The sequence below is a fragment of the Haliotis rubra genome, unplaced genomic scaffold, assembly GCF_003918875.1.
Source record: "Haliotis rubra isolate DU_JTF1 unplaced genomic scaffold, ASM391887v1 Scf532, whole genome shotgun sequence".
In the NCBI taxonomy this organism is placed as follows: Eukaryota; Metazoa; Mollusca; class Gastropoda; order Lepetellida; family Haliotidae; genus Haliotis; species Haliotis rubra.
In genome coordinates this window covers 442,786-469,316 of record NW_025767227.1, presented here as the reverse complement: position 1 = coordinate 469,316, position 26,531 = coordinate 442,786, and the positions used below count along the sequence as shown (strand labels likewise).

Below are 26,531 nucleotides of genomic sequence, written 5' to 3'. Positions count from 1 at the left end.
TTATGTTCATGAATATGATTTATTCTTCGTTCACTTGTCATAAACAGTAATACAAGCTTCAACTCCATAACATTTTTAAAAGCATGCAGTATAAAAATCAAATATCGGTAAATACATTGTAAATGTTCAGTTACTTATATTTCCCTTTGCTGTTATTACGTGGGTAACAATTCTTGACGGCAGAACTCACTCATCCACATCCATCTTGAATCACATTGATTGATTCATCCAAACTTTACCTCGGTTTCAGAGTCAACAATATAATGTGAAAGGGTCATAAGTTAAACTCTGTGGTTTGACATGAACATACAACATAAAGCTAAACGTTTGTAGATATTTCCTGGATGATATTTGGCAATCAGTGTCCACAACCCCGTGATCACCATATAACGGTTATTCATACGTGAATACAATGCCCGTTCCTTCAAATCGGCGCTCAATGACGTTATCAATTTTTTCGCTCTGGGCAACTGTTATCCAGTTCTTCCAGTCCCCAATCTCACCTGAAACAACAACAGCACATCAGTTCTGAAGTCCAAAGTCACACAATACATGATAAAGTCCCTAAGGTAATTACCTCCCTAAGTACGCCATACGTGAGGTCCACTTCATGCCCTTTCTGTCTCCGGTCTTTATGTAATGAACGAAGGAAACGTAGAAAACAATGACAAACAGGATCGAAGGCCAATCTCACCTTTTCTATATATTCTTTGGTGACCTTCCTTCCAGATGTCGGACGGATTACCGGTATGCTGCTTGACTTCAGTGTCAGCGGCCCTCATCTTCTTAAAGCTGCACGCTTCTGCTATTTGCTCACATAGTTCATCACTGGCAGACAATCCAAGGAACTCGGCAACCGTTCTGATGTTTTTAACAGGATCCTAAAATCAAAGGAATAAGGGTTATCATCCCGAAAAAAATGTTATAAGAATATAGAATTATGGATAGTCCAGTACACTGAAGATAAACGTATAACTAAATAACAAATAAGCATCAGTACAGTTAACTAAAGATACACCATGATATGCCCTAGGAACTGATGCCATACCTTCCAAATATAATTGTTAAACGAGAAATGCACACTGAAAAAAAACTCGCCCCTTTTCTCAAATCATGTGACAGCGGCACGTCAAAACTGCTAAAAACAAGCAAAAACATGCACTTATATTTCATGGCATTTAAAATGAGCAAGAAATTGACGATCGATACTAATGCACTTGATCAGTTAGCAACTCTCAACAGATGACATGCACATGACGCTGAACGTATCCAGCTGAACGTCATCAGTCACTGTGATCAACCCCCAGTGTTTACATTCAAATATTCAAACCATGTAACCAGCAAACCATTATGACCATCTTGTCGACATAAGGCATCTAGTTCAACTCAAACCTTTTTCAAGTCTTCATAAAACAATGTCAACATTGGCAAGTCCGGGTTGTCCTGTTTCACTTGCAGCCAATCCTTCACGTAGTCGACATAATCACCAAGCATCACTGAAACATGGAAGGAATTTTAAATGGCATGTATGTATAAACACGGATGTGTCTATGAAACAAATGGCAGAGGTGAAGCAACGATATGCCACCCGCAGCATTTCAAACCAAGATTCAAGTCGGAGCATGTTGCTCACATGACATCAGCATCTGAAAGCGTGTAAATACCCATTCAGAGACACAGTAACAGATCAGAGCATCTGAACCTACATTCACACGTAAGCATTTCAAGGCATTTGAACCTGCATTCTCACAGTAGCACTTCAGGAATGCCGGAAGTAATGCACGTCCGAAATGTTTCCACCATTTTGAAACCCACAAGCACGGCTATGGTGCTAGCAAGCCTATAAACATGGCCTGGTTTGAAACCCACAGTTCAAACCCACAAATTTCACAGTGAATTGTGATGCCTTAAACGAGACAACGTAAACTATATTAGGTTTAACGGTTGAAGACACGGACAATTAGTAGAATATCTGCTTTTTTCTGTAACTGTTAATTAAACATAGCAATTATGCCTTCAGATTAATATAAACAAGTAAATGTATGGTGATAAACTCATTATACCACCCCACTCTGTTATGGCCATCAGGCTTGGTATGACGTAACAGCATCACTCACTTTTTCCTTCCAGAAACAGATCCAGAAATTCTGAATACGGCCCGTGAAACCCAACGCTCACTTTTAGTCCGTTGAGATGGTTATAATAGGATACGCTGACATCTTTGGGGTTTCGCATGATGAAGATTGTTTTTATTTTCTTCTCCACCAGCATTTCCGGCAGATGACGGAAAAATAGATGGGAATTTAGAACTCTTGGGGAGGGGAGTTCATCAGCCCGCTCAAACTTCGGCATCCCCAACATGGCGATTTCCTTCCCCTTCTTGTTGTACTCAGAGTTACCGGCCCTGAGCATGTTGACAATTTCCCACGACCAGTGGGTACCTGGAGGGATCAGAATAGACAGCATAGTGTAAGTGAGTGTTTGAATGGTGATTGTGTTCCGGTCAGCATGATCTACACGGTGCCCAGCTCACAAAGGTTAGGTTAAGTAATGTTGGTAGATCGATGGGTTCACTCAAGGTTGTGTCATACAACCACCTGCTCAGTTTTAAAAAAAACCCATTCATTCAGACAATAGATTACTCACTCATACAATACATTGTTCAGCTTTGGCTCTTACCACATTTGGGATATGCTGCAATCAAGACGTCATCGTCCCTAAGTCCGAATTTCTTAACTTTTTGGATCATTTCCATATCAGCTTCAGGGGTTGTAACAATCGCCCGGAGAAGGCCGTCATTTCTGTAGAAGGACCATCCATGACCATTCTCATTCCGGTAGTCCAGAACCTCGGGGTTTCTATGAAGAATCACTTGTTGGGTTTGATTTAACGCTGTTTTGAATGTTATGACGGTTTGTATTCATTGGTGTGAGGAGCCTGCTTAATGCTACTTACAGAAAAGACTATTTTCCCACAAACCAAGGATCAATATTATGTCGAACCTGGGTTTGGACTTCGTGGATTCTAGCCCTCGTAAGGGACGCAAGAATGTGCAGTTAGTTGAGTGACAGTCGCATTTAGATAAATGATATCAATGGAAACGTGAAAGACAAGTTGCAGTTACAATTTTAAATTTAAAGATTACTTCCCCTGTGGTTAACATAATGCACACGTACACTCGTGACCAATTCTCCTCATTTGGAAACAAGATGGCTACGGAAAAAAGGACTGCACTGACACAGAATAATCAGAGGAACAAGTATAGTACTCACCGCTGACCCTCCATATTTATCAGTACGTGGTATCAAAGCGTATAACTGACTTTTTACAATACACAACTGTGTACAATCGCGTGACTTGCTACTACTCCGAAGGGAGAACCGTCCCAACCAATGTTACAGTTCCCTGTTAATAAGTAGCACAGTTCGTGTCGACTGTGTAAGTTTTGATTCTAGGGGAGCAGGGCGAGGACTTCTCCACGCGAGGATGTTGAGGCTAGATCCAGTCGACCTGACACGCTCTTATCAAGGCTGATTATGCAAGTCATGGATCTAGAAAAAAAGTACGTTATTCAAGTTGTTATTCAAACAAGTGCAGTATATTCGCTGTGCAGACTTGCGTCTGTAGGGCACCCCGAAAACTTATGACGGTGGTATGTGGAATGCCAGTTGAATATATTTCCTGGCTTCTCTACGCCATACCCATAGGTGTAGGTGGGAATAGAGGACTGCACTGACGCAGAATAATGAGAGGAACAAGTACTTACCGCTCACCTTCCATAATGAACAGTACTTGCGACCAACGCTCGTGATTGACTTTCTTGAACACACACCCGTTACTCTTGGCTACGAAACTGAAGAAGTTATCACCCCAACCAATGTTCGAGTTCCATGTTAAAAAGGAGCCCTGTTCGTGTCGACTGTGTAAGTGTTGATTCTAGGGGAGCAGGGCAAGGTCAGCTCTACACGAGGATGTTGAGGCTAGATCCAGTCGACCTGACACTCTCTTACTGTTTATGCAAGTCATGGATCTAGAATAAAAAGTACAAGTGAAATATATTCGTTGTACAGAGTTGCGTCCCTTAGGGCACCACAAAAAACCTATCTAAATATTTAATGTGTTTTGTGAAAGGCCAGTTCACACTGGATAATTTCCAGGCATCCCCACGCTATTCCCACAGGAGTAGCTGGGTTGGATGAATGGTGAATGTGATCAATTGTTACGCCAGGAATTTGTTAATTGCTTCAAGCATCAGTTAAGAAGATCCGACAAAAAAAGGACTCTCCAGTGTAATATTTCCAATGTGTCAGCGACCCACGTTAACTGTTCACATAAGCCAGTGTATTGTCATAGAAAGGGGCTATAAGTCATCACGGTACAACCTTGCTGCTGTATTGTCATAGAACAGGGCTATAAGTCATCACGGTACAACCTTGCTCGGGTATTGGTATAGAAAGGGGCTATAAGTCATCACGGTACAACTTTGCTGCCGTATTGTCATAGAAAGAGGCTATAAGTCGTCACGGTACAACCTTGCTACGGTATTGGTATAGAAAGGGGCTATAAGTCATCACGGTACAACTTTGCTGCCGTATTGTCATAGAAAGGGGCTATAAGTCATCACGGTACAACCTTGCTACAGTATTGGTGTAGAAAGGGGCTATCAGTCATCATGGTACAACCTTGCTGCTGTATTGTCATAGAAAGGGGCTATAAGTCATCACGGTACAACCTTGCTGCTGTCTTGTCATAGAAAGAGGCTATAAGTCGTCACGGTACAACCTTGCTACGGTATTGGTATAGAAAGGGGCTATAAGTCATCACGGTACAACTTTGCTGCCGTATTGTCATGGAAAGGGGCTATAAGTCATCACGGTACAACCTTGCTACAGTATTGGTGTAGAAAGGGGTTATCAGTCATCATGGTACAACCTTGCTGCTGTATTGTCATAGAAAGGGGCTAAAAGTCATCACGGTACAACCTTGCTGCCGTATTGTCATAGAAATGGGCTATAAGTCATCACAGTTCAACCTTGCTGCTGTATTGTCATAGAAAGGGGCCATAAGTCACCACGGTTCAACCTTGCTGCTGTCTTGTCATAGAAAGGGGCTATAAGTCATCACGGTAAAACCTTGCTGCTGCCTTGTCATAGAAAGGGGCTATAAGTCATCACGGTACAACCTTGCTGCTGTCTTGTCATAGAAAGGGGCTATAAGTAAACACGGTACAACCTTGCTTCTGATCTAAATAAAATTGCACAGATAGATTGTGTTCTCTCTAAAGCCAATGCACTTCCTGGCATATCTCCGCGTGTTTGTGTTTCACATCAAATTTTTACCTGAACTGAGTGAGTGAATTTTCCAATTTTCGCCAGTTGCGAGTATGCCACCAAGGTATATGTGACGCGCCCGTGGTTTGGCCATGAGATATAAACATACAACACACATAAACGTAATGCACCTTGCTTCTATTAGCGTCACAGATACTCGTCCCAGATTTTGTCCTATGCACGTTATGAATGTGACCCCTGGCAGGTGAGATATAAACATACAATATACATAAACGTAATGCTACCGTTATGAATGTGACCCCTGGCAGGTGTGATATAAACATACAATATACATAAACGTAATGCACCTTGCTCCTACTTGCTTCACAGACACTCGTCCCAGATTTTGACCTATGCTGGTTATCAATGTGACCCTTTGTAGGTATAAAATAGTGGAACGTGGTAACTAGTGTGTGATACTTACAGTTTTCAATAACATGTACCGCCATAAAATATCTGTTAAGCTTTGTCAGTTTCCTCTGTGTTAATACAATAGTTATGAGAAGACCTTTCTTCTGATTATGGAAATGGTTTTGTTTTCCATATATCTTTTCATACCAAAGTGACTTAGACTACAACAGACATTTGCCACCAAAGGCTCGTTCTGGAGGTATAATGAATGTCAACCTAAGTACTTGTGTGCTAACATATGTATATTAAAACGCGTATGTTGGGGAATCAGCTCGCTTGGCAAGAGGTCTGACAATACCAACTCACACACAACACAACACCTGGATAAATAAACAAGGATTTTATTACACACCGGTCACATGATCATTTTAACATTATCATTCAATAATAGTATGTGCTACAATTATAGTAATCAATCACATTTCAAGGTAAATAGTTCAATATTATACATATCAACCCAGTGAGCGTTCATGCAGCACCAGGTGCGGTGGGGTAGCCTAGTGGTTAAAGCGTTGGCTCGTCACGCCGAAGACCCGGGTTCGATTCCCCACATGGGCACAATGTGTTAAGCCCATTTCTGGTGTCCCCCGCCGTGATATTGCTGGAATATTACTAAAAGCGGCGTAAAACTAAACTCAGTCAGTCAGTCAGTCATGCAGCACCAAACAACATAGTGCCTCATAACACAATGTAATAGTCAGTGTGCCCGACACACTCTATACAATCTACACATCACCCTAGTGGGTATTCATACAATGTACATTCTACAACAGTCACTAAACAGCATAGTGTTGGCACGTAATGCAATCTATACACATCACCCCAGCGGGCATTCATACAATGTACATTCTACAACACTCACTAAACAGCATAGTGTTGGCACGTAATGCATCGTTAGGGTCACGACACACTCTATACAATCTACACATCACCCCAGCGGGCATTCATACAATGTACATTCTACAACACTCACTAAACAGCATAGTGTTGGCACGTAATGCATTGTTAGGGTCACGACACACTCTATACAATCTACACATCAACCTAGTGGGTATTCATACAATGTACATTCTACAACAGTCACTAAACAACATCGTGTTGGCACGTAATGCATCGTTAGGGTCACGACACACTCTATACAATCTACACATCAACCCAGTGGGCATTCGTACAATGTACATTCTGCAACAGTCACTAAACAACATCGTGTTGGCACGTAATGCATCGTTAGGGTCACGACACACTCTATACAATCTACACATCACCCCAGTAGGCATTCATACAATGTACATTCTACAACAGTCACTGAACAGCATAGTGTTGGCACGTAATGCATTGTTAGGGTCACGACACACTCTATACAATCTACACATCAACCCAGTGGGCATTCGTACAATGTACATTCTGCAACAGTCACTAAACAACATCGTGTTGGCACGTAATGCATCGTTAGGGTCACGACACACTCTATACAATCTACACATCACCCCAGTAGGCATTCATACAATGTACATTCTACAACAGTCACTGAACAGCATAGTGTTGGCACGTAATGCATTGTTAGGGTCACGACACACTCTATACATACTATAATAGCCACAAAACAACATAGAGTTGATCATTATCAAATAAACATTCCTAAACAGTAATACAGAGTAATTGAGAAAGATATTAAACGACGCCACGTTCCACATATCCGACACACGTTATACAATCTACAGTAGCCACAAGCCAACGTGACCGCCTCCGTGGTGTAGCGGTAAGAGCGTCCGCCCGGAGACTGGAAGGTCGCGGGTTCAATCCCCGACCGCGTCATACCAAAAGACGTTAAAATATGGTACTTGTTGGTCCCTGCCTGGCGCTCGGCATTAATGGGTACAACAAGGACTGGTCGGCTCGGAGTCAGTATAATGTGTCTGAGTGGGGTATTCATGCTTCACTGCGTCATGGTATCTCAGTGGGCTAGCACTATAAAACCAGCTTCAGTCTGGGCTAGTACAAGCAGCCGCACATACACATACACACGAATGCACGTCGTCATATGAGCGAAATATTCTCAAGCACAACGTTAAACCCAATTCCACCTACCTAACAAAATAACGTAGAATTATTATTTATTATCAAATAAACATTCCTAAACAGTAACCTAACCATCGATGGCCAGTCGCGAGGATGCCACGAAGGTATATGTGGCACGCACGTGATTTGGCCAACGTGGAATACAAACAGCCGTAAAGACAGATGAACGTATTGCACCTTGGTTCTATAAGCTTTAATAGATACTGGTCCCGGATTAAGTCCGATGCTCGTTATCAGTGTGACCCATGGCAGGTTTAAGATTGAGGAACGTGGTCAGTTAGTCTGTAATACATTGTATTTCCAATTTTCAATAACATATCATGTCATAATCCATAGCCTGTTTTTATACTGTATTGTCATACATAGTTATAATGTTTTATAGTTCATTATTAGTTTTGAATTGAAATCTGTGATAAACTAGTTACTTTACTGTCCTTCGTTGACAGAGTTTAATAATTTTCCCGTATTTATTATGAAATTATACCTTGTTTTTAGTCACGATATGGCTGAAATATTGCCGATGTAACTGAAAATCTTAATTCACTCACTCACCCACCCATATGATGTCATAAAATATTGGTAAAACTTTGTCCAATCTTTCCGTGTTAATATGTATATCGTCGTGGATCAGAGTGTGCAATAAAAGTGAAATCTCTCGTGTGGCCGAGTGGTCAAAGGTGTTGTAAAGAGTGAACAAAGGTGTTGTAGTGAGTGATTGATGTCAGTCTTGTTTTAAGACGCTTTTAGCAATATTCCAGCAATATTACGGTGGGGACATCAGAAATGGGCTTCACACATTGTACCCATGTGGGAAATTGAACCCGGGCCTTGGGCGTGACGCGCGAACACCTTAACTCAACCGCCCCAAAGGTGTTGGAAAGGCGTGCTAGTATCTGTGACTGAGGAATCGAAACTAACGGGTCACCGTGGCTGTGATTAAGCATCTTACACGTGTTTCAGGGTTCCACCAAACAAGCAACAGCTGCTTTAAAGTTGCCACGAAAAAGGGTCAAGCAGCGTAAAGACAAACTCACCCAGAAATCGTATTTACAGACATATAAAACTTTCATAGACTTGTTTTATTCTTTGTTCATGTGTAACAAACAGTAACATTATGATAAATTACAAGTTTCAAGTCTAAAGTTCTAAATACACGCTGTATGAAACCCAGATACTGGTAAATACATTGTAAATATACATTTTCTTATATAGACTCCTTAAATAAAGTAGAGGAACTGCAGTTTAAATTTACGATTGAAATAATTGAGAGATATATCGGATTCAATCACATCTTGATCAAAATTAAAAGTTCAGGTTCCCCTACTTTTTGTAAAGAGTGTATTTCCCTCAGTTGTTTTGATGGTATATAAGTCGGATAACGGTTCATGGAACAACACAAACACAACTCACTCACTCGTGTAACAACATTGATTGATTCTTCCTAACTTTAACTCCATTTCAGTGTTAGCAAAATAACTTGAAAGGGTCAGAGGTTAAACACTGAGGTTTGACATGAACTTACAACATAGAGGTTAGCATTTATAGATATATCCTGGATAAGGTTTGGTGTTTCGTGTCCACAACCCCATGATCACCATATAACGGTTATTCATACGTGAATACAATGCCCGTTCCTTCAAATCGGCGCTCAATGACATCATCAAAGTTTTCGTTCTGGGCAACTGTTATCCAGTTCTTCCAATCCCCAACTTCACCTGAAATAGCACATTAATTCTTATGTTCAAAGGTTAGTAATAAAATACAGGCCAATAAGTAATTACATTACTAACTACTTCATGTACGTCATTCATGAGTAATTCCTGAAATAAGTAACACAGAAACAGTTCTGTAATTTGTAAGTGTCACAAAGCTTCATCTGAACACTGCCTCTTAGGTTACCCTCAGATCAAGTTATTTGTATTTTGTGGCAAATTATACTGTACATTAGTTTGACCTATACATCCATGTTTCCATGAATAAGCCCTTCAGTAAGATATGTATGATTGCATCCTTAAATAGCTACAGATGTTATACTATTCTGACGCACGTGTGTCCTACAACAAATAACATCATAATTGGACCTACTCTAAACCACGTACTTCTCACAACAAGTAACAGTAATAGTACTTGGCCCAACACGATTTAATGTATGAACGGCACGTAGAAAACAATGGCAAACAGGTTTAAAGGACAATCTCACCTTTCCTATACAGTCCTTGGTGACCTTCCTTCCAGACGTCGGATTGCTTTCTGGTGTGCTCCTTGACCTCAGTGTTTGCAGCCCTCAGCTTCTTAAAGCTGCACGCTTCTGCTATTTGCTCACATAGTTCATCGCTGACAGACACTCCAAGGAACTCGGCAACCGTTCTGATGTTCTTAACAGGATCCTAAAATCAACCTAATAAGGATTGTCATCCCGAAGAAGGGTTGTAGAAACACCTTACCTTTGCACTATATGCAGTACAATTGTCGTTGAAGAAATACAGAATTATGGACAGTCCAGTATACTAAAAGTAAACGTATGTTTAAATAGCAAAATATGCCCCAGTACAGTTAACTAAACATATATAATGATATACCTACAAGGAATTAATTATATACCTTCCAAATATTACCAGATTATTAATCGAGAAAGACAAACTAACAAAACACTCGCCACTTTACTTCAAACCCTGCGACAGCAGCACATAACGACTGACAGACTAACTGAAATATGCACATATGTTTCATAGCATTTAAAATGAGAAAGAAATTGATGATCGATGTTAATGCACTTGATACGGGTGTTATAGGCAATATCACACGCATCATATCAATTAGCAACTCATCAGATGACATACACATGACGCAGTTATCTGCGAATTTCAAGTTAAATAAACGTATCCAGCTGAACGTCATCAATTACTGTGATGAACCCCCAGTGTTTACATTCATATCTTCAAACCATGTACCCAGCAAACCATTATGACCAGTTTGTCGACATAAGGCATCTAGGTCAAGTACAAACCTTTTTCAAGTTTTCATAAAACAATGTTAACATTGGCAAGTCCGGGTTGTCCTGTTCCACTTGCAGCCAATCCTTCACGTAGTTGACATAATCACCAATGCCCACTGAAACATTGGAAGGAATTTTGTATAAGCAGTAGCTCGTCAGAGAATTAAAATCTTCTTTCATTCGCACAAACGTCCACATAGGTGCACGACATACATCGTATTTAAGAATCAGTTCAAACCAAAATTCCGGGACCAGCTCGTCAGATTGCTTAAAAACATACTGACAGAGAAATACGTTAGAGTGTTAAAAGACGCGTGTAGAATTTATTTATTTTTTTAAATCGTGAAAGACCCATTCAGACACACCGTAACGGATCAAAGCATCTGAACCGATATACACACAGTAGCACTCCAGGGCATCTGAACCCACATTCACACAGCATCATGTGCATGCATCTAAACCGACTTTCAGGAGCAGCTCTTCAGAGGATTAATATCTACATTCAGCCAGCGGAACGTCAGAACATTGTACACGTAGGAGCACCATATTCAGATAGCAACATTCCAGAGCAGTTAAATCCACATTCATAAAGAAACTCAAGCATTTAAGTCAACATTCACTTAGCAGACCCTGGGAGCGTTTAGACCTACAGTCCATCAACAACAAGTCAGAACATCTAAACTACAGTCAGGCAACATCGTTTAAGTCCATATTTGACAGCATCACGTCACAGAATTTCTACCATGTCAGAACATTGAAACCCGTATTCAGGAAACTGTAGGTCAGAGCATTTCAACTCATTTGCATGGAGCAGCATTTCAAAGAGTTTTAGCGTACATTTAGGCACAGCACATCAAAGCATCCAAACCCACATTCAGGCAGATTACGTCAAGATGTTCAAACCCACATTGTAAAAAAAGAATAGCAGGTCCTTTCAGCCCACATTCAGAAAGGAGCATGTGAGTATTGGAACCCATTTCAGGACAGTACATTATCAAGTGTACCACATATGATCCTACGTTCAGGAAGCAAATTTAGTTTTAGGTATTGGTACTACTATAGCGTCACGCCATGAGGGAGGAAATTTACCTGACGTCCAAATATCATCAAAAATATTTTTAAAAGTCTCTAGACAGGATTCTTGTAAGTGCTTCAGGAGTTGATAATGTATGTTATCAGCTCCTGTAACAGTATGGTGAGCTTGTTCAAGAGCAGTATGGAGCTCATGAATAGAAAATAGTTCATTATAATCTTCCCCATTATCTGAATTGAAATTAATAGATTTCTTTTCTTGTTGCTTTTTATATTGTTGGAATTTAGGCACATAATTAGAAGAGGAAGAATGTTTAGCAAGAGTTTCACCCAGTTTATTTGCAATATCTGATTATCGGTTAGCAATTGATGTCCATATTTATGATGATGGATGCTAGATTTAGTACCTTTACCTTTAATTCTCTGGACCATGTTCCACACCTCTGTTTGAAGGTACGCCGCGCTTAAGCATTCATAATTTTGAATTTATTTAAATTATGCACCATAGGGTGGCGACGGAAATAATGTTCTGCTTTTTTCCTTGCCTTCCTAGCTTGTTTGCACTCATCGTTGAACCAAGGTTTTCGAATATGTGGAATTGCAGATGACTTTGGTGTACACTCATCAGCTATGATGTTCAGTTCATCAGAAAAACATTTGATAGCATCAGGAACATCAACAAAAAATTCAGGTTTAAGTTTCGTAACACACAGCATTTCATAAAGAGGCCAGTTAGCCTTTCTAAAATTCCATCTTGATGATGAAGGAATATCAGATGGGGTTACAGGTTTTAGTAAAGTAGGAAAATGGTCACTTCCACAGAGGTCATCGTGAACTGACCATTCAAATTCATTCAGTAAGTTGGAGTCAGTTATTGACATATCAAGAGCTGAATATGTTCCTGTGCCAGGATGTAAATATGATTTTGTACCATCATTATATATACGTAAATTATTATTTGAAATTAAATCCTCCTAAACTTGTCCTTTTGCGTTTGTGGTCACACCACCCCAGAGAGGGTTGTGCCCATTCAAATCACCCATGAATATACAAGGCTTGGGTAGTTGATCGTAGAGAGTTTGTAGATCAGCCTGCTGAAGAGTTGATGAAGGTGGAATGTACAATGAACACAGAGTAAGTGTAATGTTCAAAGTAATTCGCACTGCAACTGCTTGAAGATTAGTTTTGCGTGTAACAGGGCTATGAATAACATCATGCCTTACAAGGATTGATGATCCTCCAGTGGCCCTATCACCAGGTGGAGAAAAATAATGATATGCATTATAGTGACGGAAGTTAAAAGTATTTGTCTGCTTGAGATACGTTTCTTGCAAGCAGAATGCTGAAGGTTTAAAGTCTTGGACTAATAGGTGCAGTTCATTAAGATTAGTCTTTCGGCCTCTGCAATTCCACTGAATAATATGTGAAGAAACTACTTCTTTGGAGGGCCTATTGGGGGTCTACCCCTTGCTTTTCTTGAGGGCGACAAGCTATGTGCCCTAATTTGGATATTTTCGGACACATCCATGTCCTCTAAGGATCCGAACTTATTAAAAAGTTGGATTGTGTCATTTGAACCTTTGGAGGCTCTGCTACTTTGACATTTTTGCAAATCATTTCTGGCTTTGATTTTATTTTTGGTAAGATGATTCCCATTATTTTGTGATTGATGTTTTGGTATGGGCTGTGATGATAATGACGATGATTGTTCTTAAGTAGATGACCGTGACTGAACTTGAACTGTTTTTGGAATTGATTCAGCAGTCTGAGTGTTAAGGTTTTTCTGTATCCACCCATGTCAGATCAGTTTGGCACAGTGTTGATGAAGTGGATACAGTTGCTTTGTGACTGACGACAGAGGGTGCTCTCGTAATTGAGGCATAAGATGTATTTGGTTCCGGTGTGGGAACAAGACGTTTCTTAGCATCAGCAAAACTGATATTCTGTGTAAATTTAATTTTATTGATCTCCATTTGTTCCTTCCAGATTGGACAGTGTTTAGAGAAAGAAGGATGTGTCCCAGAGCAGTTGACGCATTTTTTAATGGTATTATTGCAATCCTCAGTAACATGAGTTTTCTCACTGCAATGAGCTCATGTTACCAAGTTAGTACAGTTATTGGCACCGTGTCCGTACTTCTGGCATTTGAAACATCTTAGTGGATTGGGGATATAAGTATCAACACTGATATTGCAATATCCTGCTCTAATTGATTTTGGAATGGTTGGAGAAGAAAAATGGAAGAGATAAGTATTAGTTGGTTTTGTTTCAGAGTTTATTCGGGTTATAAATCTTTTAACAAAAGTCACTCCTTGCTCTTTCATTTCTGACACCATATCAAGTTCAGTCATATCAGCAAACAATCGATCTCAATCTCTGACAATCCCTTTGCTTGTGTTCAGAGTCCTGTGCGGGGAAACCGAGACCGGAACTCCAACGGGCAACTCAGTAGACATCAGGTTGGTGGATTGTTGTTTTCTGCTACATTCTATAAGTAGAGAACCTGAACGCAATCGTTTGATATTTCTGACCTCACCTGCGATACCATGTATACCTTTTGATACGGCAAAAGGGTTCAATTTAATATGTGATTTGTCAAGAGTCTCAATAACGAGAAATCGTGGCCAATATTCGATTGAGTTGGACGGTCGAGGTTCATCATCAGCACTGTCAGGCTGACGTTTGTTTCTTTTAAGGGGGGTTGTGTAAGCCATAGCTAATGTAGTATAGTTCATCATCTGAGCTCCCCACCTACCACGGAGTATCATGAAGACAATGCTAAAAACAAGGGGGTTTCAGACTTGCAGCACCAAGGATACTCAGATGATATACTCCAGCAGAAGAACTAACAGAATAATTATTCCACTGAATTTGCCCATGAGCCACCGCCTTCTGGGCATACGACTCTAGGCAAAATTAACATTTGTTGAATTTTGAAATCAATAATAAGCTCCGTGAATTAATTTGGCCATTACCAAACACAGGATCATTTAGTGAAATAACATTTGTGCAATATGAGATACAATGCACAGGGCATGGCATGACCAGCCGATTGGTTGAACCGGGCCCATTCAACCACCCGTCCTGGAACCAGTACCCTCAATCACCAGACTCCCGTCCTCCACCGACACAGGGGCGCAACCCACGGCAAACGGGTTGGTGGACCAAATATACCCCCGGGTCCACAACGGGGGGCTGAAGAGCGCTTAGCGTTACCCAGCACCCACCACGACGAGGTGGCTCTTCACGGGTGCCTCAGTGTGATGAAGTTGCCTGTTTGCATGACAGGTACACACTCCCAGAGGCTAGGCGTTACTCTAGACTTTGGCGTTCAATCGAGATGCAAATGCAGATGCACAAGGAAAGGCTACTATTGTTTCTTTGAACATGTTTTCTGTCAGGTAACAGAAAACTCACTTTGAGTTACGCTAAAGGATGTCATTTAAGAAATTTAAGTGTAAATGTTTGCATTGAGAACCACAAAACGACTGGCAGAGTCATGCTGGGACGAGTGAGACTTTAATGCTGCTTTGAAAAGGCACATCAGTCGTCTCACGGCGTCCTAGCTTAAGGATGGAGGGAAGCCCGAAGTAATGCAGGTCCCAGATGTTTCAACCTTGTTGAAACCCACGAGGACGGATATGGTGCAAGCAAGCCTATAAACATGGCCGGGTTTTAAACCCACGGTCACAAATTTCACAGCGAACTCTTGCGCCTTAAACGAGACATGGTGAACTATATCAGGCTTAACTGTTGAAGACAATGACATTTAAAGCATTATATCTGCTATTTGTTACATGTTAATTAGATACAGCAGTTATTATGTCTTCAGATTAATATAAACAGGTAAACATACGGTGATAGGCATATTATGCCATTATGCCATATGACCTTGAGGCTTGGTATGACGTAACAGCATCACTCACCTTTTCCTTCCAGAAACAGATCCAGAAGTTCTGAATACGTCCCGTCAAACCTAACACTCAGTTTCATTCCGTTAAGATGGTTAAAAAGGGATACGCTGACATCTTTTGGATTTCGCATGATGAAGATTGTTTTTATTTTCTTCTCCACCAGCTTTTCCGGCAGATGACGGAAAAATAGATGGGAATTTAGAACTCTCGGGGAAGGGAGTTCATCAGCCCGCTCAGTCTTCGGCATCCCCAACATGGCGATTTCCTTAGCCATCTTGTTGTACTCAGAGTTACCGGCCTTGAGCATGGAGACGATTTCCCACAACCAGTGGGTACCTGGAGGGATCGGAATAGACAGCATGATCTGAATAGGTGAGTTAACTGGGGTTTACGCCTGTTTGAATGGTATTTGTTTTGTTGTTGTTTTTTTGTCAGCATGAATTACACAGTGCGGCGATCACAAATCAGGTAAGATTCGGCACTGTTGCATGTTTTCGTTGCCTGGTGTGTGGTCATGAGTTTCTCGTCTCATGGAACCATCTGCTCCCTTGAGATTTCAAAATCATTTTTACACATAATAGCTTATTCATTTATACAGACTGAGTACATTATTGGGTTCTTACCACATTTAGGATATGCCGCAATGAAGACGTCATCGTCCCTAAGTTCCAGTTTCTGAACTTTTCTGATCATTTCCATGTCATCTTCAGGGGTGGTGTCAATCGGCCGGAGAAGGCCGTCATTTTTATAAAAGGACCATCCATGACCATTCGCATTCCGGTAGTCCAGAATCTCGGGAGTTCTATGAAGAATTACTTGTTTGGTTTGATTTAACGCCGCTTTAAAGGACGGTTTAGAATCACTTGTGTGAGAAAACTGCTTGTTGCTACTTACAAAAGTGACTATGGTGCCTACAAACCGAGGATCAATATTATGTTGAACCTGGCTTTCGACTTGTAGATTCTTGCCGTTGCAAGGGACGTCATTGTGTGCATTTAATTGAGTGATAGACGCATTTAAATAAATGACATCAATACAATAGTGAAAGATAAGCTGCTGTTACAATTTGATGGAATAGACACCTTGCCAGCTCTGTATGCACGCCGAATAACGAGAGGAACAAGTACTTACCGCTGACCTTCCATTTTGATCAGTGCGTGTGATCAACGCTTGTAACTGACTTTCCTCAACACAAAACTGTGTCCCCCTTGCGTGACTCTGCTACTTCCCTTAAGACGGATAGCCCTGACAAATGTACCAGTTCCCTGTTCAGAAGCAACACTGTTCCTGTCGACTGTGTAGGTGTTGGTTCTGGGGCAGGAGAGACGGGGAAGCAGACGCTGAACCTTGAGCCACGGGAGGATGTCTCCCAGCTATAACCCTGACGCGATGTTATCAAGGCTGTTTATACAGGTCATAGATCTGACATAGGGTCTGTTATTGACATAGCAAACAACTGCAGTATATCTGCTATGCAGAGTTGCGTCCCTTGGTTTTGGGAATGCCAGTTCACACTGACTATGTTTCCTGGCTTCTCTACGCCATAGCAGGTGGGTTCGCCGAGTTGTTCATCTCATCACTATTTACGCCAGGAAATTTTAATTGCTGCAAGCAAAGAGTCAGCGACCCGCATTAAAAGTTCCCATACGCGTCTACTAGAAGTGAATATTTCTCTTGATCACACGTGCATTTTCTGTATGTTACTCGTATCAATCTTCGTTTGTATTTGTTCACGTGATCGACAATTCCTGTTACCACCATTTAAATTTTGATAACGGTTGGTTAACACATGCTCATGAAACAGTATAGCAAAACCGATACCTTACTCCGGAGAGATTTCGTATGAACAAGGGTTCGATTCCCCACATGGGTACAATGAGTGAAGCCCATTTCTGGTGTCCCCCTACGTGATATTGCTGGAATATTGCTAAAAGCGGCGTAAAACCATAACTCAGTCAGTCAGTCGTATGAACATTAAAAGGGGAAACTTGCATGTCACTGCTTATGACCTGTTGGAAGTTCTCCTTTTGGGCTTCTTGTTCTGCTTGTGCATGATTTTCAGCAGAATGTCATTTCTTATTGTTGCATTTGATGATGGCGAAGTTAGTTTTCCATTGTTGCTGTTAATAATTAACTTGCCTTTGCATGTGTTTGTGCGACCGACGATACATAGCAAGCTCACGTGTGTGCGAACACCTGATACCGTCACTGTTTTAACGGTGAACTCTTATGACATGCTTATGGAAATGGTTTTGTTTGCTTTTATTCATCATACCAAAGGGAACCTTGCATGCCACTGCTTATCAGGTGTTGGATCCTTGTTCTTTTTGTGTCTGTTTTTCGGCAGAATATAAATTTCTTATTGTTGCTTTTGATGCTTGCAGTCCTAATCTTCCATTGCTGCTGTTGATAATTACCTTGCCGTTGCATGTGTTTGTGCAAACACCTGGTACCGTCACTATTTAAACGGTGAACCCTTGAGACATGCTTATGGAAATAGTTTTGTTTGCTTTCATTCATCATACCAACAGTCCCAACCCTCGTCGCCAAAGGCTTGTTATGACGGTACAATGAATGTCAGCCTACTTGTTTGTGTCCTCACATGTACACATGTACGTCATCGTGGATCCAAAAGTCCAAACCCTCGTCACCAAAGAGTCGTTATGATGGTACAATGAATGTCAACCTATTTGTTTGTGTCCTCATCGTGGATCCGAATGTGCAATAAAAGTTAAATCTCCTGTGTGGCCGAGATGTCATTGTAATGAGTAGCCAAAGTTGTCGTACAGGCGTGCTTAGTCCACAACCACATGCTCACCACATAACCCGTTATTCACACTCGAATACAATGCCCGTTCCTTCAAATCGGCGGTCTATGACGTCATCGATTTTTCGTTCAGGGCAGCTCCTTAAGTTCAGAATTTCCTCACACATAAAGCTGCCACAAAAGCTTCGAAAGCGGCGGAAAAACAAACTCACCCAGAAATAATATTTTAACACATTCATAAATATATGTTTTATTCCTTGTTCACTTGTTATACACAGTAACACATAATACTAGTTTAAAAGCCATAACTTTTGAAAATATATGCTGTATAAAACACAAATACCGCTAAATACATTGTCAGTATACAGTTACTTATATTTCCCTTTGTTGTTTTGACATGTAAAGGGTATATAAGTTGGATACCTGTTCATGACACAACACAAATGCAACTCACTCACTCATCCATCTTGTAACCACATTGATTGATTCTTCCTAAATTTACCTTGATTGTAGTGTCAGCACCATAATTTGGAAGTGTCAGAGGTTAAACTCTGTGGCTTGACATGCACATACAACATAGAAACGAGTATTCATAGATATGTCCTGGATGATATTTGGCATTCAGTGTCAACAACCCCATGATCACCATATAACGGTTATTCATACGTGAACACAATGCCCGTCCCTTCAAATCGGCGCTCAATGAGGCTATCAAATATTTCGTTCTCAGCAACTGTTATCCAGTTCTTCCAATCCCCTACTTCACCTGAAACAGCACATAATATCTTAAGTTCAATGGTAATAAGTAATAAATGTAAGGCTAGTAAGTAACACCTGACTATCTCCTTAAGTACGTCATTCATGAGAAATTCCTGAAGTAAGTAACACAGAAGTAATCTGTAATTTGTGAGTGTCACAAACCTTCCTGCGAACATAGTTTACCCTCAGAGCAAGTTATTTTTATTTTGTGGCAAACAATACTGAAAATCAGTTTGATCTATAATACCTCCATATGTATTCGTGAGTAAGCCCTTCAGTAAGATATGTATCATTGCATCCTTAAATAACTATAGATATGAATAATACTATTCTGACCCACGTGTGACCTCCCAACAAGTTACATCCTAACTGGACATACTCTAAACTATGTATGTCTCACAACAAAAAGCATAATGATTGGGCGTACGCGTCTCTTCACAATAGAAGCTACAAAACCATTTCCAAATTCATAAGAAATCTCTGCTAAAAGCAGCGACGATTGCACAATTGTGACTATATCATGAGTGTTTCAGCAGTATGACAGCTGTATAATGTTGTTTGTAAACAAATTCGAGTCAGGGCCACACAATCAAGTGATTGTCACAATGGGATATGAATGGCAGAGACTGTGTCTATGCATCACTTACATATAGTGATGGTACCAGGTGTTCGCGAAAAGGTATCCTGCCTCACCGGTGGCACCCATCATAAACATATTCTAAGTCTAGTCATTTGTTCACCTGAATTAATTCGGGAACGTATGGTACAAGTCAAAATAGGGAATTGTATCGGTCATATTTTTGTCACTGATGCATCAAATTTTGAAATGTCGTCCACATGTCTACCACAAAACATTTTGAAAGCTTCACTGAGGCCTTGAATGTGGTAACCTTGATCGAACAAATCCTGAGCAAGAGTGGTATGAGTTTGAAATCTTGGTGAAAAGAGCATGCTCAGTTGTATCTCAAATGTTTCTAAATGTAAACACCAAAGGCTGGAGCTGTCGGAATATTGCTCGAAATGAAAGGAAGGTTGAATTGGGAAGTTGAAATCATCCCTTTTGTCATACAGCCTTGAGGTGAGATTTTTGTCACTCTGAAACGGTATTACTACTTGGACCTACTCTATGCCCAGTCCTCATATAATGTATGAATGAAAGGGGGGAAAGAGACAATCAAGGCAAAATTCCAATCTCACCTTTTCTATACATTCCTTGGTGACCCTCCTTCCAGATGTCGGACGGGTTACTAGTGTGTTGCTTGACTTCAGTGTCAGCGGCCCTCAGCTTTTTAAAGCTGCACGCTTCTGCTATTTGCTCACATAGTTCATCGCTGACAGACACGCCAATGAAGTCGGCAACCGTTTTGATGTTTTTAACAGGATCCTAAAATAAAACAAATAAGGGTTGTCACTTCAAACAAATCTTTTAGAGAGAACTTACCCTTGCGCTATATGCAATACCATTGTTGCTGAAGTTCAGAAATAATGGATAGTCGAGTAGAAGTAAACGTATACTTAAAAAAACAACAACACTATAGTAACTTGGGATATATAGTGATATACCTGGGGACTAGTGATATACCTGAGAAACTAGTGATATATACTCCTCACAAAAAGTTAAGCAACACAAATTTGTAGTCTCATTACATTTTCATTTATTGAAATTTCAAATCATGGAATGATGCAATAGAAAGGTTAAATATGTATACACACGATTAACAAAATGAAATGAAATGGTATTGAGCAATAATAGACTTACAAATCATCAAAAGCATGTACTCGTGAAACAGTCGTGCAAAATGTGCTGCATTGATGGAGCAAAATGTTAACATTAAGGTTCAAGTCAGTTTTGGACAGTGAAGCAGTGTTCAGTAACGCGTATGACCACCATGAGCACAAATGCAAGCTTCTACACGTCTTTGCATTGACCAAATGAGCCTTTAAAGTTGCTGTTGTGGAATGTTCTGCCATTCTCTGTAACGCCTGCTCAAGGTCATCCAGAGTCTGGGGGTGCACATGGAGACCGTAAACACGACTTCCAATAATGTCCCAAGCATGTTCAATGGGATTAAGATCAAGTGACCTTGCAGGCCAGTCCATATGTGTGATGTTGTTGATCTAAACAACATCGTTAACAACTCATTCTCGGCCATTATCATCCATGGACGGGCATTATCACCCATTAAAATGAAGTTAGGACCCGCTTGTTGTGCCAGAGGAATGATTACAGGTAGGTTTACAATGATCAGGGTGCATGTGTGAAGAGTGGTGCACATTCATCCCACACATTTTGCATGTTGTTTCTGAGTGTGGTTGTGTTCGGGTTATGTTGTCAATGTTATCAGATAAATTAATTTGACAGTCACTAAAGGTTATGTATTCTTTGAATATTTACCTTTCAGTAACATGTCGGCAAAATTGCTATCGAAATTGATAAAGATATTACACTGAAAATACTTGTTGCTTATTTTTTTGTGAGGAGTATACCTTCAAAATATTATCAGACTGTTAAACGAGAAATGAAAATCACCAAAACGATAGCCCTTTTCCCCAACCCTGTAACAGCACAAATATACCGAAAATATGTACTTGTGTTTCATGGTATTTAGGATGAACAAGAAGTTGATGGTCGATGGGGATGCACTTGATACAGTATTGTGGGCAATATCACATGCACGAGCATCTCAACAGATGACATGCACTTGCCGAATTTCGATTTGTGCGAGTTTGCAAGTTTATTTTGACGTGTTTACAATCACAAACATCTTACATCTTCAAACCGTGTACCCAGCAAACCATTATGACCTTCTTGTCAACATTACGCATCGAGCTCTGATGATAGGTAAAGGAACTACAAACCATTTTCAAGTTTTCATAAAACAATGTCAACATTGGCAAGTCCGGGTTGTCCTGTTTCACTTGCAGCCAATCCTTCACGTAGTCGACATAATCACCACTGCTCACTGAAACATGGAAGGGTTTTTATATGGCATGTATGTATATATACGGATGTGTCTATGAAAAGAATGGGACAGCTGAAGCAACGATATAACAGCGCAACATTTCAAATCTACATTCTGGAGCTTCATGACAGCAACAAGTGAAAGCGTGTTTATACCCGTTCAGACACAGCACCAGATCATGGCAAAGAGCACTTGGGGCATCTAAACCTACATTCACACAACAGCACTTCAGGGCATCTAAACCTACATTCACACAAAGAGCACTTCGGGGCATCTGAACCTACATCCACACAAAGAGCACTTCGGGGCATCTGAACCTACATCCACACAAAGAGCACTTCGGGGCATCTGAACCTACATTCACACAAGAGCACTTGAGGGCATCTGAACCTACATTCACACAAAGAGCACTTCGGGGCATCTGAACCTACATTCACACAAGAGCACTTGAGGGCATCTAAACCTACATTCACACAGTGGCATCTAAACCTGTAGAACATCTGAACCTATATTTACACAGCAGTACTTCAGGGCATCTGAACATATAATCACACAGTAGTACTTAGGGGCATCTGAACCTACATTCACACAGAAGTACTTCAGAGCATCTCTGCCTACATTCACAAAGTAGTACTTCAGGGCATCTCGACCTACATTCACACAGCAGCACTTCAGAGCATCTGAACCCAGATTCATACAGTAACACTTCAGGGCATCTCAACCTACATTCATACAGTAGCACATCAGGGCTTGTCAACCTACATTCACATTGTAGCATTTCAGGGCATCTGAACCTACATTCATACTGCAATTCAGGGCAACTGAACAGCATTTACACAACAGCACTATATTTGGTGAAATTTAGTGAGTAAGTGAGTTTAGTGTTACGCCGTTAGTAATATTCCAGCAATATTACCCGCGGGGGACACGCCTTGTTGACTCCCCACTATGATACTACGTGTCTTTCAATGTCAGTCAAACGGAACTTTCGACTAAGCATGAAATGAAATTGTGTACATTTGCGGTAGATTTGAATACTCCGTTGAAATTGTTCATTTATATATTATGCTTTTGCTTTCTTTTCAAGTTTCGTCAAGCACACTGTATACTTTCTTTTGAGCACTAGTTTATAAATGCTCGTTGATAAGCATTTTATACCACACAGGTCTGTTTTACCATGGGGCTTGGTATGACTTAACAGCATCTAAATATCATTCACCTTTCCCTTCCAGAAATAGTTCCAGATATTCTGAATACGTCCCGTCAAACCTAAAACTCGCTTTCATTCCGTTGACATGGCTATAATAGGATACGCTGACATCTTTGGGATTTCTCATGATGAAGATTGTTTTTATATTCTTCTCCGCCAGCTTCTCCGGCAGATGACGGAAATGTAGATGTGAGTTCAGAACTCTCGGGGAGGGGAGTTCATCAGCCCGCTCATATTTTGGCATCCCCAACATGGCCACCTCCTTGGCCTCCTTCTGGTACTCAGAGTTACCGGCCCTGAGCATGGTGACTATTTCCCACAACCAGTGGGTACCTGTAGGGATCGGAACAGACAGCATCGTGTGAGTTTGTGAGTGAATTACACCTGTTTGAATGGTATTTGTGTTTTGGTCAGCATGATCTGCACAGTGCACAAAGTGTTCTCAAAGCGCTAACAGGGATCATAGACAGTATTAGCTGGATAACCCAAGCTGCCTGTGAGGCGCCAGAAGGTAAAAAGGATATGACATCCCACCGGGTACCCATTTTCTGCTTGTTGAACAGTGGCAATTTTGAACAAACACACTTACCTAAGGTCAGACTACAATGTACGGAATTGCCTCCCTTCGTTCCCATGTAGTCAATATCAAGGTTTGCCACATATAACAAGGGTCATACATGCAGACTGAATGAAATTATACGAATTTATAGAAGTAGTTCCTACCTAATCACAGAGGTAAGCGAACAGAAACATTATACATTATCCCTACTTTTAAAAATGTATTCAAAGACAATATGTATGTTGTTTCTTCACGCGTCACATAAAGCATAAATGGATAATAATATTAATATACGGTAGTTTTCATGCATAAAGACATGTATGCCACATGCAAGAACCATTATGAGTGAGTGAGTATGGTTATAGGCCTTTTAGCAATACTCCAGCAAGATCACGACAGGGGACCCCAGAAATGGCCTTCACACATTGTACCCATGTGGGGAATCGAACCCGGGTCTTCGGCGTGACGAGCCAACGCTTTAACCACTAGGCTACCCCACCGCCCAAGAACCATTATCTATTTCTACAATACATGATGAACTCCCTCAATAGAACAAAAAATGTTTGAAATAGTGAAGTCTATAACACTCCTCCTCACACAGACATCGGAGACATATTATAACAGGGGATCTTTACAAAAGTTGCAAATGTTTGTAAATATGAACTTTACAAATTGATTTTTAAAAATATTTTTTGTAAATCATTTTGTTCTTATGTGCTTATTGCAGAATTCCCCACCACATTTATTCACACAATCTATTGCTGCTTTATACAGAAAATTGTGAAACTTTGGTTCTTACCACATTTGGGATATGCCGCAATCAAGACGTCATCGTCCCTAAGTTCGAGTTTCTGAACTTTTCGGATCATTTCAATGTCATCCTCAGGGGTTGAACCAATTCTCCGGAGGACGCCGTCATTTTTGTAGAAGGACCATCCATTACCATTCTCATTCCGGTAGTCCAGAATCTCAGGAGTTCTGAAAAGAATGAGTGAGTAAGTGACTATGCATTTACGACGCTTTTTTTAGCAATATCCCAGCAATATCACGGCGGGGCACACCAGAAATGGGCTTCGCACATTGTATCCTGTAGAGAATCGAACTCGGGCCTTCGGCGTGACGACCGAACGCTTTAATAACTGGATTACCCACGGCCCCTCTAAGAAGAATGAGTAGGGTTTAACGCCACTTTCAGTTATTTCGTGTGTGAGAAAAGTTAAGTATGCTGTACTTTTACCGACATAATAAAGGTAACGTTGTCTACTTCTTACCCGTGATTTTAATATGTATGTCAAGTATGCAATCGGAAAAGATCGCTACTTTACGATAGCGTGCATGAAGCTCGTGATCTATGCCGAGATAATAAATATCGTTTAAAAAACGAAATTCAATGAAACCTTGACTGTCACTTTTGTATGCGACTGTCATACAATTTATACTAGCTGTAACTGTGCGCTATTTTTAAAACCGTGATTTTACTTCGGGTTACAGAAAACTGACACGCTATCTTTACTATCTCAAGCCTTTCACAGGATATGATTTGCATTTTCAATGGAAATATCTGTCGGACACCGAGACTGGCACGAGTCATATTCTACCGGTCAATATTTGGTTAAATATCCGACTCTATTCGCAAAAACAGAAAGGGGATCGGATGGACAGCCTCGTCCACTTCCAAAGCAAGCAAGGATACGTCCCTCTATCGATCACTGTTACGTGAGAAGTATGGCCAGTTTCGATTGCATCAGTTTCAGAATATTTCGTAGTCCTGTTTATTATATTTCATAACTGATGCGTTACTGTGGTTGTTTTTTGTTGTTTGTTGTTGTTGTTGTTGTTGTTTTTGGGTTTGTTTTTTTTAATATACGCTTATACTAAATGTTAAAAGGTGGGAATTAAGGATGCCATGTTCTTTATTTAGAGGAACTGGACGTTTCGGAGAATATCTTTAGTCCTTCATGAAACGTCGCGTTACTCACAATAAAAAACTTGACATCCTTTTCTCAGCTTTTATGTAAATCATTTCTTAATGCCGTCCAAAGCCTATTATGTACGACTAATCTGCCCAAAGTAAACGCAATAATTACCTCCCTTTGACTAGCTCTACCATATGCTTGTCCGCGAGAAGCCGAGTGCACTTCTATGGGGGCGTACTCCGATAACATCTGCACAACCCAGTTATTGTCGCGAATGGTGTTAGGTGGTTAAAAACAAGGCATTAACTGAAGCTACTGAGGTGTGCATACTCACTGCTGGCCTTCCATGTCAATGGGTACTTGTGATTATCTACGCTTGACACCGACTCTTGTGTTGACACTAGCTTCACACAGCGCGTGACTCCGTTTGATCTAGTCACGTGACTATACATTTGTAGGATTGGATGATTCAGCAAAACGGAGTACTGCCAGTCCTTTGAACGATTGTTGTTTAAACTGGTACAGGTTGACAGTTGCGTAAGACAGTCACCTAGTTTACTGCACACTCGTTGGGAGTCCCTTTGGGCTAAATAGCG

At 40.7% G+C, this 26,531-nt stretch overlaps 2 protein-coding genes across 4 annotated transcripts; both read right to left on the bottom strand.

The window, feature by feature from the left end:
• LOC124253118 (sulfotransferase 1A1-like) lies at positions 1-4,011 on the bottom strand. 2 transcript variants are annotated; one of them, XM_046686835.1, is made up of 6 exons: positions 3,767-4,011; positions 2,680-2,858; positions 2,118-2,441; positions 1,393-1,496; positions 695-881; positions 1-503 (listed from the first exon to the last, which is right to left on the bottom strand). In XM_046686835.1, the coding sequence occupies exons 1-6, from the start codon at positions 3,778-3,780 to the stop codon at positions 394-396; spliced, it is 918 nt and encodes a 305-aa protein (XP_046542791.1). In that variant the 5' UTR covers positions 3,781-4,011; the 3' UTR covers positions 1-393. The 2 variants fall into 2 exon arrangements, with proteins under 2 accessions (XP_046542791.1, XP_046542792.1); XM_046686836.1 differs by lacking the exon at positions 3,767-4,011 and adding an exon at positions 3,273-3,505.
• A 4,869-nt stretch (positions 4,012-8,880) lies between these two features.
• On the bottom strand, positions 8,881-26,386 carry LOC124253114 (sulfotransferase 1B1-like). Of its 2 annotated transcripts, none has more exons than XM_046686829.1 (6): positions 16,893-17,165; positions 16,385-16,563; positions 15,774-16,097; positions 10,828-10,931; positions 10,021-10,207; positions 8,881-9,535 (listed from the first exon to the last, which is right to left on the bottom strand). In XM_046686829.1, exons 1-6 carry the CDS (start codon positions 16,904-16,906, stop codon positions 9,426-9,428), a joined length of 918 nt encoding a protein of 305 aa, XP_046542785.1. In that variant the 5' UTR covers positions 16,907-17,165; the 3' UTR covers positions 8,881-9,425. The 2 variants fall into 2 exon arrangements, with proteins under 2 accessions (XP_046542785.1, XP_046542786.1); XM_046686830.1 differs by lacking the exons at positions 8,881-9,535; positions 10,021-10,207; positions 10,828-10,931; ... (1 more) ...; positions 16,385-16,563; positions 16,893-17,165 and adding exons at positions 18,767-19,294; positions 20,485-20,671; positions 22,147-22,250; ... (1 more) ...; positions 24,819-24,997; positions 26,270-26,386.
• Positions 26,387-26,531: the final 145 nt, after the last annotated feature.